The sequence below is a fragment of the Schistocerca americana genome, chromosome 7 (genome assembly GCF_021461395.2).
Source record: "Schistocerca americana isolate TAMUIC-IGC-003095 chromosome 7, iqSchAmer2.1, whole genome shotgun sequence".
Classification (NCBI taxonomy): domain Eukaryota; kingdom Metazoa; phylum Arthropoda; class Insecta; order Orthoptera; family Acrididae; genus Schistocerca; species Schistocerca americana.
Window position 1 is genome coordinate 355,556,166 of NC_060125.1, and position 18,746 is coordinate 355,574,911.

At 42.7% G+C, this 18,746-nt stretch overlaps 1 protein-coding gene across 1 annotated transcript in view; it reads left to right on the forward strand.

Annotated features, from left to right (window-relative positions):
• The window catches only part of LOC124622925 (nose resistant to fluoxetine protein 6-like), a 172,534-nt gene that overhangs the window by 85,339 nt on the left and 68,449 nt on the right, over window positions 1-18,746 (forward strand). The window contains exon 6 of the mRNA XM_047148715.1: window positions 14,595-14,727. Coding sequence (XP_047004671.1) covers window positions 14,595-14,727 — 133 coding nt within the window. The remainder of the gene's footprint in view (window positions 1-14,594; window positions 14,728-18,746) is intronic.

The window sequence follows — 18,746 nt, forward strand, 5'->3', positions numbered from 1 at the left end:
GTGCAAGCAGCTTCATCTCCCAGTACCTACTGCAGCCTACATCCTTCTGAATCTGCTTAGTGTATTCATCTCCCTCTTCGATTTTTACCCTCCACGCTGCCCTCCAGTACTAAATTTGTGATCCCTTGATGCCTCAGAACATGTCCTACCAACCGATCCCTTCTTCTAGTCAAGTTGTGCCACAAACTCCTCCTCAATTCTATTCAATACCTCATCAATAGTTATGTGATCTACCCATCTAATCTTCATCATTCTTCTGTAGAAACACATTTCGAAAGCTTCTATTCTCTTCTTGTCCAAACTATTTATCGTCCATGTTTCACTTCCATACATGGGTACACTCCATACAAATACTTTCAGAAACGACTTCCTGACACTTAAATCAATAGTCAATGTTAATAAATTTCTCTTCTTCAGAAATGCTTTCCTTGCCATTGCCAGTCTACATTTTATATCCTCTCTACTTCGACCATCATCAGTTATTTTGCTCCCCAAATAGCAAAATTCCTTTACTACTTTAAGCGTCTCATTTCCCAACCTAATTCCCTCAGCATCACCCGACTTAATTCGACTACATTCCATTATTCTCGTTTTGCTTTTGTTGATGTTCATCTTATACCCTCCTTTCAATACACTGTCCATTCCTTTCAACTGCTCTTCCGAGTCCTTTGCTGACTCTGACAGAATTACAATGTCATCGGCGAACCTCAAAGTTTTTATTTCTTCTCCATGGATTTTAATACCTACTGCGAATTTTTCTTTTGTTTCCTTTACCGCTTGCTCAATATACAGATTGAACTACATCGGGGAGAGGGTACAACCCTGTCTCACTCCCTTCCCAACCACTGCTTCCCTTTGATGTCCCTCGACTCTTATAACTGCCATCTGGTTTCTGTACAAATTGTAATGTCACACACTATTGAGGCGGGATGGGTTGCTCTAAAGGAGTGTTATTTTTATACGCAGACCAAGAATCAAGCACAAGCAAGTTATTTTGACAAGTTATTGGCCAAAAGCAGTGCTCATACAATAGTTGTAGCTCTCTTACGCCAGATTTCACTCTCTTGCTTGCTGTGACGTAAGTATTATCTACTGCCCTTGCAAGATCATTCACAGGGGGAAGAATCGTAGGGTGCAGAGCACCTCTAACTTTTCTCAGCACAATAAATAACTTACTAGTCAATTTCCGATCCACATTAACAGTCGATATAGTTGTATATGAATGCGTTAAGGCATTGATATTAGTTGATTCTGAAACTGCTCTCTTGATACCTCTAATTTCCAAGGTTCCTTTCGTATGATTTTCCTCTTCAAATCCCGATTGGTCAGAGATGAAAACAATTTCTCACTGAATGACGGGATAAGTTTGTTTATGCCATCTACAAATTTTCGGGCCACTACCGCAGTTTGACGCGCGTCATCAAGTTGACGCTCTGTTTGAAGTTGCGTTATCTTATGGCTACCACTTCCGTAGCACTGTCTGAAGTTATGCAACCAACCACTGCTTCTCATGAGATCACTGTAATCCACGTCGCGCGCAGTTTGATGTGCATAGCATAAAAGGTCACTATCATGCAGATTCCCTAAACTGTTTCGAGCATCCTTGAAACGAGCAAACACCAGTTTTTGTAATAAGTGCGCCTTCTCGTCCGTAGTTTTTCGTATGCGCTACAAGGTCATACTGCTGCAGACTTATTCGAAACCTGTTCATAATTTTATTTTTAGTATGGTGGGGGTAATATCCCATGTACAGAATTATATTTAGTACCTGCTCCTTGTACAATGATTGTCCTTTACTGCGTTTCACTGGAGACACCACATGGCTCGACACCTGTTTCAATATCACTTTCACTTGTTAGGCATGTATCGTCATCATTGCACTCCTCATGTCCATTGCCTGCACAGTCAAGCGTATACGACACCACACATTCCACTGACTCATCGTTCAGAAAGGCTAGTACTTCATATGTCACTTCTTTCTCACTCTGCGAAATTCATTTGGTTCCCTTCTAACGAAATGTCAACTTCGGCAACTGTTGTTGTATATATAATTAAAGGTTTGCTTTGTTTATCTTTGTCATTTCTCTGCTTTGTATCAACACCACTATCACTGTACCACTGTTGTGAGGTACTCGTCGACTAAACAGTTCAACTACGCTCCGTTTCCACGTGCTGTGCTTGCCATTGCATACCTCCAGGCCCGCCTCCTATTCCCACTGGTAGCCAATCTTGTGGTTGCATGGTACACAATATCTAAAGCGTCGAATGCCGTAAAGTCATTGGCCTTTTCCGATCTCGCATTCAAGGAGTTTTATTCTGAGACTATATTTGCACACGTAAAACGCAAGTAAAAGGGTACCGTAAGATTAATTGACAGCAGCTACGTCTGCATACAACTAAACTGAATACATATTAAAACTTAATATATATTCTCTCTTAGACCATGGCGCCAGCCGTTCCTCAGATCTATTTTTGGTATGCCCGCTGTATCTGCTGCTTTTTGTATGGTTTGACAAGTCATTGTCTAGCTTTACTGTACTGCATACCGCACGTACATTTATTTGCAGCTACCCTTGAGGAGTTAAAATAATATTTCCCGTTTGACTCCAGCTCCCTTTAAAACTACATTTTGTGTATTAAATGTAGGTGTATGCAGACGTAGTATAAGATTACATTTTTAAGCACAGTACGCAACAAGCGACGACCCGAAATTACGGGACATTTGTGGCTATTATTGTATCCTGATTTCAATCCACGTGACAATGCTACTACTGCTACGAATACACTTGCGTTTTGCTAACTTCCCATTCTATGTTTATTACGACATTGCTTATTACTAAAATGAGATTTTCACTCTGGAGCGGAGTGTGCGCTGATATGGGACTTCCTGGTGGATTAAAATTGTGTTCCGGACCGAGACTCGAACTCGAGACCTTTGCCTTTCGCCGGCAAGTGCTCTACCAACTGAGCTTCTGTGAAGGTTGGAAGGTAGGAGACAAGGCACTGGCAGAATTGAAACTGTGACGACGGAGCGTGAGTCGTGCTTGGGTAGCTCAGTTTGTAGAACACTTGTCCGCGAAAGGTAAAGGTCCCGAGTTCGAGTCTCGGTCTGGCACACAGTTTTAATCTGCCAGGAAGTTCCATTGCTTATTACTGTTCATAGCGTACCGTTATATACATTTCTATAGCATATGCACATTTCTGTGTTTCGATCAATCTGATGATGATCAAAGCTATTGAAACAGGTAATTGAATAAAGATATATTTGCGATCAGTCGCTGTTGTGGTGCTATTATCCGTGCTTTAGTACAGAAAGCCTCATTTTGATGCTATTGAACTAGCTGGACTCTACCTCTTACTGAATTATTCAAAATGAGTCTTTGTATGCTTGCAGAAATACAAGTACAGTAAATCTTCTGTTTACTGTGATAGCTTGTCGCTAATTATTTCTGCTTCTGTCCTGCTTTCCTACAGCGACTGCTGCTACACTACTCTTAAACTCTCCTCTCCCTACCGCTGTGTGCGAATCTGTACAGGACACATTTAATTGTGCAGTACGACCATGCAGTAGACATCAGCTCATAAACTCTGTGATGTCTTTATATGAAGACTGATCGACGCAGAGAAAAAACGACCAACATACTGATGTGTGTACCACATACGGTCAGTTCCACAAGAAAGCGTACGCCATAATTTTAAATGTAACGTCCGCAGTGACATCTCTGGAAGTGGTCTAGAATCTGCAATCAATGTGATTTTGCACAGTGTATACTGGGTGGTCCATTGATAGTGACCGGGCCAAATATCTCACGAAATAAGCATCAAACGAAAAAACTACAAAGAATGAAACTTGTCTAGCTTGAAGGGGGAAATCAGATGGCGCTATGGTTGGCCCGCTGGATGACGCTGCCATAGGTCAAACGGATATCAACTGCGTTTTTTAAAATAGGAACCCCCATTTTTATTAAACATTCGTGTAGTACGTAAACATATATGAATGTTTTAGTTGGACCACTTTTTTCGCTTTGTGATAGATGGCCCTGTAATAGTCACAAAAGTATAAGTACGTACTATCACGTAACATTCCGCCAGTGCGGACGGTATTTGCTTTGTGATACATTATCCGTGTTAAAATGGACCGTTTACCAACTGCGGAAAAGGTCGATATCGTGTTGATGTATGGCTATCGTGATCAAAATGCCCAACGGGCGTATGATATGTATGCTGCTCGGTATCCTGGACGACATCATCCAAGTGTCCGGACCGTTCGCCAGATAGTTACGTTATTTAAGGAAACAGGAAGTGTTCAGCCACATGTGAAACGGCAACCACAACCTGCAACAAATGATGATGCCCAAGTAGGTGTTTTACTGCTGTCGCGGCTAATCCGCACATCAGTAGCAGACAAATTGCGCGAGAATCGGGAATCTCAAAAACGTCGGTGTTGAGAATGCTACATCAACATCGATTGCATCCATACCATACTTCTATGCACCAGGAATTGCATGGCGACGACTTTGAACGTCGTGTACATTTCTGCCACTCGGGAAATCCAAGATGGCTGCGACAAGTGGAACATCAGCGTCCTTGGCGGGTTAATGTATGGTGCGGCATTATGGGAGGAAGGATAATTGACCCCCATTTTATCGATGGCAATCTAAATGGTGCAATGTATGCTGATTTCCTACGTAATGTTCTACCGATGTTACTACAAGATGCTTCACTGCATGACAGAATGACGATGTACTTCCAACATGATGGACGTCCGGTACATTAGCTCGCGTGCGGTTGAAGCGGTATTGAATAGCATATTTCATGACAGATGGATTGGTCGTCGAAGCACCATACCATGACCCGCACGTTCACCGGATCTGACGTCCCCGGATTTTTTTCTGTGGGAAAGTTGAAGGATATTTGCTATCGTGATCCACCGACAACGCCTGACAACATGCATCAGCGCATTGTCAATGCACGTGTGAACATTACGGAAGGCGAAATACTCGCTGTTGAGAGAAATGTCGTTACACGTATTGCCAAATGCATAGAGGTTGACGGGCATCAATTTGAGCATTTACTGCACTAATGTGGTATTTACAGGCAATCAAGCTGTAACAGCATGCGTTCTCAGAAATGATAAGTTCACAAAGGTACATGTATCACATTGGAACAACCGAAATAAAATGTTCAAACGTACCTACGTTCTGTATTTTAATTTAAAAAACCTACCTGTTACCAACTGTTCGTCTAAAATTGTGAGCCATATGTTTGTGACTATTACAGCGCCATCTATCACAAAGCGAAAATAGTGGTCCAACTAAAACATTCATATTTCTTTAGGTACTACACGAATATGTAATAAAAATGGGGGTTCCTATTTTAAAAAACGCAGTTGATATCCGTTTGACCTATGGCAGCGCCATCTAGCGGGCCAACCATAGCGCCATTTGGTTTTGCCCTTCAAGCGAGAAAAGTTTCGTTCTTTGTAGTTTTTTCGTTTGACGCTAATTTCTTGAGATATTTGGCCCGGTCACGATCAATGGACCACTCTGTATACACTGTGCAAAATCACATTGATTGCAGATTGAATGTTTTGTGTTGTCGGTTGCCGTTTGAAATGAGTGCAAAACATCTGAAGTGTCATTTATATTTATATTTATCGAAAATGCTTTCTGAGGTCCGTTAAGAAGCTATTTGGTCCGAACGAGGCAAACTGGGTGCTTCAAGAGGATAATGATCCGAAACTTCGCACCCGTCTCTGTACAGCGTGGAAACAAGACAATGAGGGTGTCCACGATGGATTTCCCTGCAATGTCTCCAGATGTAAATCCGATTGGAAATATTTAGTCGTATATTAAAATGAAGCTTAAAGGAAAGCCAATATGTACTTTGAAGCAGCTGCCATATCAAATCAGGACGATATGGAGATCGTTACCGAGAGAATATGCAGAAAATCTCGTGAAAAGCACGCCAAAAAGGTGCCAAGCTATAATCGATAATGGTGGAAATTAGATTAACTATTGAGTAATCGTGCAATTAGTAATAACGTGTATTTACATGTAAATATATATTTTATTTATTGTGGGGTCCTGCCCCCTCTTCTCTTATAGCGTGCCTAGAGGATGCTGTTTTCCCGGATAGCTAAACAACAGATCAAAGCAAATCACATTAATGGTTTTTATTACAATAAAATAGATTGATAATACTTAACTTTGATTTAAAATGTCATGTCGCAAGCTATTGGCGACGTGCAATTAATCAATGCCTTTCGCTACATAGAATGTCCATGCAAGTAATGGATATGGATCACAAGTAACAGCTCTTCTAGTGCTCTCTTCTAGCCCAGGTCTACTAGTGTCCATCTTCTACTGTACGGTCGACGCTAGCTGGAGCAGCGCTTGTTTTCTCTTCAGATAGAGGCCGCTCCTGTCGTGGTGCGGTTCTAGTCAGCATACTATTGGCTGACGGTCGTCTCACAGCCTTCTCTGCTTTTGCATTCTTCATCTTTGTGCCAGCGGTTGTGGTTACGACGCAACATTTATAATAGTGTCTTTTATCACATACAGGTAACGGTGTACACTTTCTTCTGGAACTAACTGCATAAAAATACCTGCCCTTAATCAATTACACCTTGTGTATATATGTATATATACCTTTCACATAACAAACAGTCTTCCCACAAACACCTCACAAACTTTATGATCTGATGTTTTCTTTAGGGTCCTAACTGCAGCACTAACTGCATTGCAGCTGTCACTATAGGTTACCCATTTTGCGTCAAGGCGGCCACACTTCAACAGCTGACAGCTGCCCAGGGTAAAATAAGAATTAATGTCTTGCTCTTTCTATACATACTTGGAGGTATAACCCAAAATAAATACACACGACTCGTAATAGCTATAATTACTAGTCCTCAAATAATGCAAATGCTGAAGTAATGTTCAGTACACCATCCTCAGTCACCAATAGAAATTCTGCACTAATACCCATTACACCCTGCATGTATATTGCGAACATTTTCTCTAAATTATTTCGTTCAACTTACGTCATTTCATTTATGGTTTTTCGTAACATAGCTACATGTTGCTGTGCCAAGATCTTGTTCACACTTCTTGCCTCATCACATCTCTGCTCAGATATGGCATGAACAGTTAACTAAATTAATAATATCCTAGTATCGCAAACCATTAGCATTAAACATCCTGATCTCTGCATGTATTAAAGTTGCAGGTGGAGAAAAATAAGTCGTCAGATAGTGTTGGTAAAAACTGATGATTTGTGAATACAGTGCACAGTGTTTAGGTATATTAGTGAAATGTTCTGTTGAACACATGATAGCGAGTGGCTCTCTATTTGCAACAGTCAGTGGAGATGTTGTTCTCACGATAAGTTCTAGTCTACATATTTTAATGAGGTGTTTGAATAATATTGTTTTCGAGTCTAAATTACGTGTTTACAGATATGAGGCATCAACCTCATAGCAGTAATTTTGGCTATAATCTGAAAGCATACACATTATCTACTGTTCGATGTTTAGATACGTAGTTAGTCCAAAATCCATGCTCATTGAGGCATCGTTAAACACACATGTGTGTCTGTGACTATTTTGTTAAAAATTGTTTTCAGATCGCGTTTATAATTTGTTTTCTGAGGCATAAATAATCATATATTACCGTATAACTTGATACTTTAGGCCTTTCCTCAATGTCTCGTGCTAGAAGTTCATTTTTACTGCACAACATGTGCCTTGCAGGCTTATCAACTCCATATTCATACATGCAAGTTCGAGGTTTGTTGCATGCTGCTTTCAGGGCATTCCAACTCCAACGGCCAGCATTGCAGAGGCACATGCGATTGTTCTGAGGAAAAACAAAACAAATTGCAGGTAGAGGTGGACATAGTCCCCAAGGATAAATGTATACTTATGTTGATCCATTGTGCCTTCCAGAATCACAAGCTCACTTAGGGAATGCCAACAAAACAATTCCCAGATCATAATGCTCTGACGATTGTTGCAGAATGATTGCTTTCTGATGTCGCAAGTAGTAGAGCTAAGGGAGGGGGGGGGGGGGTCCAGCGCATATTGTTAGTGCAGGTAGCCTACATAAGGGGACTCAGAGGCAAACCTGCTAAGTGCTTTTCCATGTCAGCCTATTGTTCTCCTTTGATTGACAGGTACTTAACCTATTGTCCTGTTAAGTGGTTTTCCATGTCATTGTAGTTAACCTACTGTTCCCCCCACCCCTCTCCCTCCTACAACCCCCTCCTCCCTCACTGTTACAGGTAGACTTTCAGGTATGAGTTACTGGAATAGGCCTCCTCTCATTCTTACCAATTTGATTGACTACTTAATTAAATTGATCAATTAGCTAACCTCTCTGGTGGGAAAGTGCCACGGCCTCCCTGACACACCTCCCAGGTGGGAAATTCAAATTTTGTCATATTTTCGAGAGTGCCACGCCCACCTGAACATGGAATCAATTTTCGCGAGTTCCACACACACCTGGACTTGGAAGGAAATAGTTGAAGTCTCCACCACAATTCTCAACCAACCGCAAGTCCCCTTACCAACCCATATTGGTGGGCTAACGTGTACTAATGGGTACTAACATTCATTAACATATGTGACATTTTTATCTAGAGAAATAAAAACACAATCACAAATTTTACATTACAATATATTTATTTATTCGCGATCTACAATTATCATCAGCATGGAAAAAAATAAGTTCATCCTTTTTTAAACGCTGCAGCAGCAGTACAGTATTTGGAAAATAGCTGCTTCTTGTATCCCTCAAATTCAGCACATATATCTCGTAATGTTATAGGTACATTGCAATAGTCTGGTATTCCATCAGTAAATTTGAGTTCAACATTTTCAACACCTATTTGAGGAATAGTACAAGACTTCTGCACTGCAGTTATATAGTTACTATAACAATGATCTATATCTTCTATGTGAATGCTACATGTGTGAAGTCAGTTAATGATGTCACTGTATACAGCTTGAACATATGGGTGCCATCTATTTAGTCTCTGTATTGTACTAGTTACTGCCATGCCTAGATTGAATAAGTTATCAACAGTCGATTGCTGCTTGAAAAAAGGTCTCAGTCTGCACTAGGCTGATGGAGAGAGGAAGGAGTGTATTTTATTTATTTGAGAGCATTTTATTTATGGATGGAGTATGTGTATCACAGAACACATGCCCCACAGCATACAGACCTGCAAACTACTCTGACATAACACATTTATAAGGCTCTACACACACGCCTGCTAATTGTAAACCGTCAGTATTAACGCATTCCACAGCCAACAGACATGAGAACCACTGGTAAATAATGCAATACATTTACGTCATATCAAAATAATAATCCATCTAAAAGACTGTGCTTGCTAATTGTCAACTGTCGAAATCATACACCACCCTTTATTTAAACAATTAAGGACAGCACCACCACCCAGTGTATTCGCCACTGAGCACAGAGCCCAAATGACTTAGTTCATATCAATGCCACTAGAGGACACTGTAGTGACGTCAGTTGATGACGCAAGTACCGTAATCTAAGATGGCGCCACCTAGTGGGTTCACCACTAGCTCCAGACCCCAACTGTCTTAGTACATTTCGTCGCCGCCAGAGGACGCCTCCGTAACACCAGCTGATGACGTAAGTACAGTTATCCATGACGGCGGCAAACAGTGTGTTCTGCACGAGGTCTAGTACTCAGTACCACCAGCACAGGACGCTGTCGTCCGTTTCGTGATGCAAACCAAGATGGTGAGGTAAAATGGTGGGAAAACGACTCAGGCTGCTCTGGGCTGCTGGGAAGAGTAAGTATGGAGTGCACTCTATTTATTTTCAAACAACTTATTTAAGGGTAGAGTATATCTATCACACTGATACAAAACATCCACCCTCATGTGTCTGGGGTCATGTTGCACAGTCCACAGACACACAACCAACTCGTAATTTCAGTACACAATAGCAAACTGCTCCTAAATAATTCTTCACGCTGATGTGTAGACACGCTCAGTACTCGTAAACTGCCCAAATAGCGCATAGCACGGCCTATAGAGTCGCTCGCGAAATAATGCAATATGCACGCGCAAGCACAGTCCACCGTCCCCTGTCCAATAGTGTGCACAGGCGGTAGTGATAAGTGACGCATCCGTCAGATGTTAAACCGAGCACAGCCCCTTCTCGACTTCCGCAGGCAAAAGGTTGGCGGCACCCCCTTTCATATGTAACACATGAGAAATTCCTGTCGGCAAGACACCGATGACGACGCGATCGCACGTACGGTCGACACGGCCATCAGCTGTCAAAGCACTCACGGACGTCCACTTAGGGCCGCGCGCACCACAACCTCCGTGAAGTGGGGCAGCCACAGCTCGGGTCCTGTGCGCTCCACCACAGTCCCCGAGCCGGCGTCGTCGAACACTGGTTAAAGTTCCATGCTCCTATTAAGTCTCTATTATACATACATCATAGCATTCCAAAGCATGCTCACGCCAGTTGCGTATTCGAGGCATCTCCAGGAGCCACTTGTCTTTACCATTGAAGCCATAATAGCACAGAGCATGTTGACACACGAGTTCAGCCACGCATACACGTCCCAGCGTGACTGACAACTCGCCATCTAAAAGATTCTCAATGTTATTCTTACATCACATCGCTTTGGGGAAAAAGAGTATCAGCCAAGTCCAGATCTCCTCAATTTTATAGTGCCCCAGAAATAGTTAACGCTCGCTTTCTTCTTGTCTCGGCTTTTATTCGCCAATATTCCTACCCTAACAGAACCTGTTTACGAAAATATCGCCCAATCCAGTCTTCCTGCCAGACATAACGTGATAGCCCTCCTGCTCTCAACATACGCAAATGTTCTCACCACTCCTATATCCCACCACAATCAATCGAGCATTCTCGTTGGCTCTTATCGAATTTACCAATCGAATTACTAACCCCTTCGGTATCGAAGCACCATCCACCTTTTCTTTCTGGGGCTTTCTGTCGTTATTTTGCACGGATTGCTAAATTGCACTGACAGTTCCCTCAATCAGTATATCCCTCACGATAGGACACACAGTCATCCTCTTTAATCAAGCCATACCATAAACCATACTAACTTTACAATGCAATATATACACACTAACTATACAATACAATATATACACATTTGACACAAACACTCCACTTATCTTTTATATCTCTACATCACCCGAAAAAATTATCCTATACCTATACTCACACCGTCTATATACCAGAAGGCTCTCCATTCCTAGTGAAGCACTTTCAACCTGTTCTTTCTTTCTATACACGCGACACTCAGTGGCAATAAACTATTTTTCACTAATCACCATTTTGCAACGACAACTTGTAAAGTTGTCTACATGTCATCTGATACATACGAGACTCGCAAGAATATTAGGTTGTCAAACCGATCTCCAACCAGGCATTATATCAACACGTACTGTTTCGATGTAGTAAACATACAATTCCTAAATGGATCTGAGCACTATGGGACTTAACATCTGTGGTCATCAGTCCCCTAGAACTTAGAACTACTTAAACCTAACTAACCTAAGGACATCACACACATCCATGCCCGAGGCAGGATTCGAACCAGCGACCGTAGCAGTCACGCGGTTCCGGACTGAGCGCCTAGAACCACTAGACCACCGCGGCCGGCTACAATTCCTATCCTAGGCCTTACAAAATCACCCCTTTTACATGAGAAAGCCCTCACTCAATCGAAGTCACTCTCAGAACGTATGTGCAAAGACTGGTTCATTTCCCCTCGGTACAAACGCGCTACTGTTTCTGGTCCAGACCTGACTGCTTGGTTGCTTTTCTGCACACATTTCCGGAACTCTTGGATTACGAGAACACAACTATTTTTGCAGTACTTTTCGATATCAAGCACACGGCAGTAGACGCCCGATCGCTCACACAACACAATTCCGAATATATAGAATGGAAATTATTTCTCTACAAACCCCAAACTTTAGGTAGGTCGAGCATGCTCTATACCACTAAGTAACTAGAAACAAACAGATGAAAAATGTTATTTCCACCCACTAATACCTCTCTCGCTGATCTAACAAATTCCAAATCATTCCTATAATTTACAAGCCAGCTAAGGTCTTTCTCATGTCTAGAGAACAGCAAACGTGTCTTCCACATGCCAGATGCACACACCACAATCGATCTTCTCTCAACTAAATAAAGGTCCGAAATGTGCAGAAGCAGTCAACTGAACAATTTACGCGGCAGCGAATAACAGCCCAGCACAAGCGCACCTCCATACACAATCTTCTCAAATTTCCACTTGATCACGAAAGCTGCCCATCTTACGATCACGGTCTCAATTGAACGTCATTCGACCATGAGCTAAGTATCGGAAATATACCCTACCAAAGGCAGTGGCTCTGGAAATGGAAATATCTGTACCCGCCTTAAACTGAAAATACTCTTCCCTTTGCTATCACAGTATCCCAAGTCAAATCCATACCTTCCCTACAACAGGGCTTTGTCATCTCCTTTCCACAAACACATACTTCATAAACCTGATACTCAAATACGTACATGTCACGCACGCACCGCTACTACTAATTACAATATTTCATCAGTAAATCTTTGCCTACGATACGAAATAACACTGACCGAAAATCAACAATGCGTGTGCATGCTCTTATGTTCTTCTTGCGAGTCCTACCACCATGTCATAGAAAGAGAGACAATCGACTAGGTGTTAAAGAAAAAAAAACCGATCCCAACAACTACTACATGTTACTCCCACAAGCGCTCCTGGTTCGACAGGTGCGCACAAATATCCATGTTGAAAACTATATCCGCTTTACAAATTGTAGTAAGACGTTACCTCTGAATTAAGTAGTTTTCTTTTTTCTGGACAAATACCGTGACAGTGTAATTTCTTTACTCGCTTCACAGAGACAGCGATCCTGTAATTTCTTTAATCGCTTCACAGAGACATGGGTCTGCATCTAGTGCGACGGCTGACGAAAATTGATTTCATACTTTCGACTACCGTGCCTCAGCTGCGCGAAGGCGCTTTACGACAGATTGCGCAAATGTAGGTACACCACTACGCATACGCGGCCCGCTTCTGCTGCGGGGCGCGCCAAATTAGATTGGGGGCGCGGTATTAGCCTTCTCCACTGCGCAGGCGCTGCCGCGTCAATTTTCGGTATACATAGAACGACGCGCACCAGTAATCCTCAGTCTCGTACTCACCTGAAGATGGCTGCATGTTTGTTAGCCGAAATATCGTGCCAAGATCTCAACGTGATCCGTCTGCAAGCCCGAAATATGATGGACCATACATCCTTCTTCACAGTTTTTCTACGCTGAACTAACTTACGGAATCGTAAAACGAAGAAACTACTTCCGTAAAACATTTACTTTACATCATACGAGCACAATATAGCTCTGCGGAGACGTACAGTGTCCACTGGTCACATCCGATCACAGTTCAAAAATTATACTATACATGCATCATGTCTATATAAAATGATAGTTAGTAGCAGGGGATACATCCTACAACGAAACCGATAAACGCATAGCAGCAGCGTCTGACATGAGAAAATTACAAGTCATTACCCCACTAACTCTGTAAACACAACATCTCTTGGATAAATGTGTACACGGGGATTGTAGCGCGTCACAAGCTCATACGTCTAACTTAGTTATGACGCTGAAGTCTCGATTTTACACACAAGATGCGACAAGCGCGATCGCATAAATCAAAGCTCGTTTAGACGAGTGTGTCAAGTTTCTTCGCACATGAGATGGAAGTCCTCTGATGACCGACAGGTTTACCGTTAACGATCACAAGAAGACAGTGCTTTAAAGCACATACGGAACACGTAGCTGTATCCAAGTAGAACGCAGGCTATGTCCCATGACAGATGCATCCGGAAAGAACACTGGGAAAAAAAATTGACCTCCATCAACTTATCCTTCTATATAACGAATCTGTCTGCAATTAAATCGTACCTTGTTACAACTCCATCTCAATCGATCACCCGGTCCATTCTCTGTTATCCTTTAACGCAGATGGAAGTAAGTTTAGAAATGAATAGTCCTGTCATCCCAAAAAGCATCAGATACAGTGGTCACCTCGCGTGTATCACTGGTACCTCAATAGACATACAGTACAATGCTTCCTCAGTGGGAAAAATTGACTGCCTCCATTATTCCCTCCGTTTCGATGTCCACGTTTTCCCGGATTCCTCCTGCTGCCACATATTTGGTACCATATACAAATTGTTCGGCGCGAACCAGAAGATAGCAAAGTACTTCCTAAATTTCACCGCATTTGGGTCTATATTCGGTCAATTTATGCCTATTAGCTCCTCATTTTTCGCAATTCAATCGATTTAGGTCAGGCCTACCCGTGCGATCATGACATAACTTTTAGTTCTGTGTTCTAAAATTGCTTGTAAATGTAGCACAGCTGCCAACGCCTACTCCAAATGCATTGACAGAGTACGAGGAAAACGTAACGATTACCTATAGATGTAATTCCTTGTGATGTTCTTCGATCATCTCATACTATGTTAACGAAATTTACAGACACGAGCAGTGGGCGGAGTACGTGTCGCTCATGTACGTGCCCACATACTCGAGGATCGTGCCCTATGTGACTGGTGTGGGTCTTGGTTGGGTCCTCTTCTACAGCAAAGACAAGAAGTGCGGGATGAATGAGGTGAGTAGCTAGAAATGAATATCCGAGATTTTAGTTGCCTATCAGCTACCTGACGAGTATGTTCTAAATATAAGGCGTTTCATAAGATTTCGATCGACAAATGTTCCTTTTCAAAATATAGATTACAGCAGCATAAACAGTAGACTCACGTGCTGCTGAATTACGAGATGCTTACCACGTGTGGGGTACTGGTAGTGCTCCTTTAGCGCTAATTACGGAGGTCGTCCATCATGTTGGCATGGATTTCACCGTAATTATTGGGAAGTTACACTGATATATGACTGTTCACCATTGCTCACACGCCATCCAATCAAAAGTACCCCATATTTAATGCAGATTTAATCACTGCGTGTCACGAGACACGGAACTTCCAGTATAAAGTAGAGAAGCTGTAACAAGAGAATGAGTCAGTCAGGGCGTGTAACGAGATGCGGACCTGTCAGTATAAAGTAAAGAAGCTGTAACAAGAGAATGAGTCAGTTAGGGCGTGTCACAAGACACGGAACTGTCAGTATAAAGTAGAGAAGCTGTAACAAGAGAGTGAGTCAGTCAGCAGAGCTTAGTGACTTCGAATGTGGACTAGTCATCGGATGTCACCTGAGCAACAAATCCATCAGGCAAATTTCAAACCTTCAACAGCTACTCAAGTCGACACTGTTGGCGATGTGATCGTCAAGTGGAAAGGCGAAGGAACAACCACAGCTAAACATAGTCCACGCAGACCTCACGTACTGACGAACACTGAAACGAGCGATTTGGAGTGATGAATCACGCTACTCCCTCTCGAATGGTTTGGCTTTCGCCAATGGATGGAGAACTTTACGTCCCATCATGCATTGTGCCAACAGTGAAGTACAGAGATAGCTGCGTTGTGGTATGGGATGTTTTTCGTGCTTAGGGTGTGATACCCTTATAGCAATTAAAAAATCGCTAAATGCAGAAGGATATGAACGCATTTTACATCATGCATACTGTGTACTGTGGAGGAACATGACGATGACTCTCCATATCAGCATGACAACGTACCGTGTAAGCATCTGTGAGGCAAAGGTTTGTGAAAATTAACATTCCCGAATTGGACTGGTCTGCCTAGAGCCCCAAGCTGAAATCAGTGGAACATATTTGGGATGAGTTATAACGTCAACTTTGCTCGAAACCCTAGCATCCAACATCACTACCTTCTATTGTTTCAGCTCTGGAGGAAGAATGGGCTATCATTCCTCCACAAACCTTCAGACACCTCATTGAAAGTGTCCCAGTGGAGCTCAAGCCGTCAAAAGATGAAGGGTAAAAACATCCAATATTAATATCCACTGATATGGGTTCAGATACTTTTGATGAGTGCATCTCTGTCTGTAGCATTTTAGATGCGCTCAGTACACATTAGTCATGTGATGGGCATAGGAGCTGGAGGGAGTTGAGCTCACAAGCACTTTGCTTCCCGCCGTTCATGGAATATTGCTCAAACCACTCTGCCACAATCCATAAGTGATGCGATAGTGCATCTGTGGCTGATAGTACTGGTCGCCTGCAGCTGCGGAATAGTGAAGGAAAATAAGCGGATTCGCACGTTCTGATGATATGTTCCAGCGTCGTTCATTGGCCAAATATGAACAATCCTCCCTCCTACAACCCACACATGGGCACACAACACTTGCCAGAATGCTGACGTGTCGGCAATGGGTGTTTATTGCTTCGTGTGGATGCCGATAGCTCGTATCTTGCACTAAGTACTGCAACTCATCAGTTTGGATGACCTTTCCCAATGATGATTTTTTATGCCCTGTGACGTGGCGTGAAATGAGGCATACGTTATAAGTGGCACCGTCTGCATCCCATAGCAAGAAGACGGTTCTGGATGGTGTCGTAGCTTACAAATATTGTTGTGGTCCAGGAGAATATTCTTCTACATCTGCGAATCACACTTAAATGCCCGGCAAAGAGTTCATCGAACCACCTTCACACTAATTCTCCATTATTCCATTCTCGAACAGCGTGCGCAAAAAATGAAAACCTATATCTTTCCGTGTGAGCTCTGATTTACATTATTTTGTTATAACAATTGTTTCTCCCTATGAAGGTCGGTGTCAACAAAATACACTACTGGCCATTAAAATTGCTACACCATGAGGATTACGTGCTATAGACGCGAAATTTAACCGACAGAAAGAAGATGCAGTGATATGCAAATGATTAGCTTTTCAGAGCATTCACACAAGGTTGGTCCCGATGGCGACACCTACAACGTTCTGACAAGCGGAAAGTTTCCAACCGATTTCTCATACACAAACACCAGTTAGTTTCCAACCGATTTCTCATACACAAACAGCACTTGACCGCGCGTTGCCAGGTGAAACGTTGTTGTTATGCCTAGTGTAAGGAGGAGTAATGCGTATCATCACGTTTCCGACTTTGATAAAGGTCGGATTGTAGCCTATCGCGATTGCGGTTTATAGTATCGCGACATTGCTCCTCGCGTTGGTCGAGATCCAATGACTGTTAGCAGAATATGAAATCGGTGGCTTCAGGAGGGTAATACGGAACGTCGTGCTGGATCCCAACAGCCTCGTATCACTAGCAGTCGAGATGAGATGACAGGCATCTTATCCGCATGGCTGTAACGGATCGTGCAGCCACGTCTCGATCCCTGTGTCAACAGATGGGGTCGTTTGCAAGACAACAACCATCTGCACGAACAGTTCGACGACGTTTGCAGCAGCATGGACTATCAGCTCGGAGACCATGGCTGCGGTTACTCTTGACGCTGCATCACAGACAGGAGCCCCTGCGATGGTGTACTCAACAACAAACCTGGGTGCACGAATGGCAAAACGTCATTTTTTCGGGCGAATCCAGGTTCTGTTTAAAGCATCATGATAGTTGCATCCGTATTTGGCGACATCGCGGTGAACGCACATTCGAAGCGTGTATTCGTCATCGCCATACTGCCGTATCACCCGGCGTGATGGTATGGGGTGCCATTGGTTACACGTCTCGGTCACTTCTTGTTCGCATTGACGGCACTTTGAACAGTGGACGTTACGTTTCAGATGTGTTACGACCCGTGGCTCTACCCTTCATTCGATCCCTGCGAAACCCAACATTTCAGCAGGATAATGAACGACCGCATGTTGCAGGTCCTGTACGGGCCTTTCTGGATACAGAAATGGTGGCCGAGCAACTGGCTCGTCACAAAAGGCCAGTCACTACCCTTGATGAACTGTGGTATCGTGTTGAAGCTGCATGGGCAGCTGAACATTCCACGCCATCCAAGCTCTGTTTGACTCAATGCCCAGGAGTACCAAGGCCGTTATTACGGCCTGAGGTAGTTGTTCTGGGTACTGATTTCTCAGGATCTATGCACCCAAATTGCGTGAAAATTTAATCACATGTCAGTTCTAGTATAATATATGTGTCCAAGGAATACTCGTTTATCATCTGCATTTATTCTTGGTGTAGCAATTTTAATGGCCAGTAGTGTATTTTCGCATTCGAAGGAGAAAATTGGTCATTGAAATTTCGTGAGAAGCTCCAGCTGCAACGAGAAACGCCTTTGTTTTAATGGTGTCCACCATAAATTCTGTATCATGTCGCTTACACGCTTTCCCCTATTACTCGATAATGCAAAAGGTGCTGCTCTTCTTTGAACTTCCTCGATGTACATCGTTAATCCTATCTGGTACGGATCCCACACTGCGCAGTAGTACTCCAAAAGAAGACGGTCAAGCGTAGTGTAGGCAGTCTCTTCAGTAGATCTGTTGCTTCTTCTAAATATTCAGCCAATAAATCAGTCTTTGGTTTGCCTTCCCAACAACATTTTCTGTGTGTTCTTTCCAATTTAAGTTTTTCGTAATTGTAAATTCTGGTATTTAGTTAAATTTATGGCCTTCAGATGCGATTTATTTATCGAGTAACAGAAGCTTAAAGGATGCGTTTTAGCACTCACATGGATGACCTCTCACTGTTCATTTTTTAGGATCAAATTCAAATTTTCGCACCATACAGATATCTTCGATTAG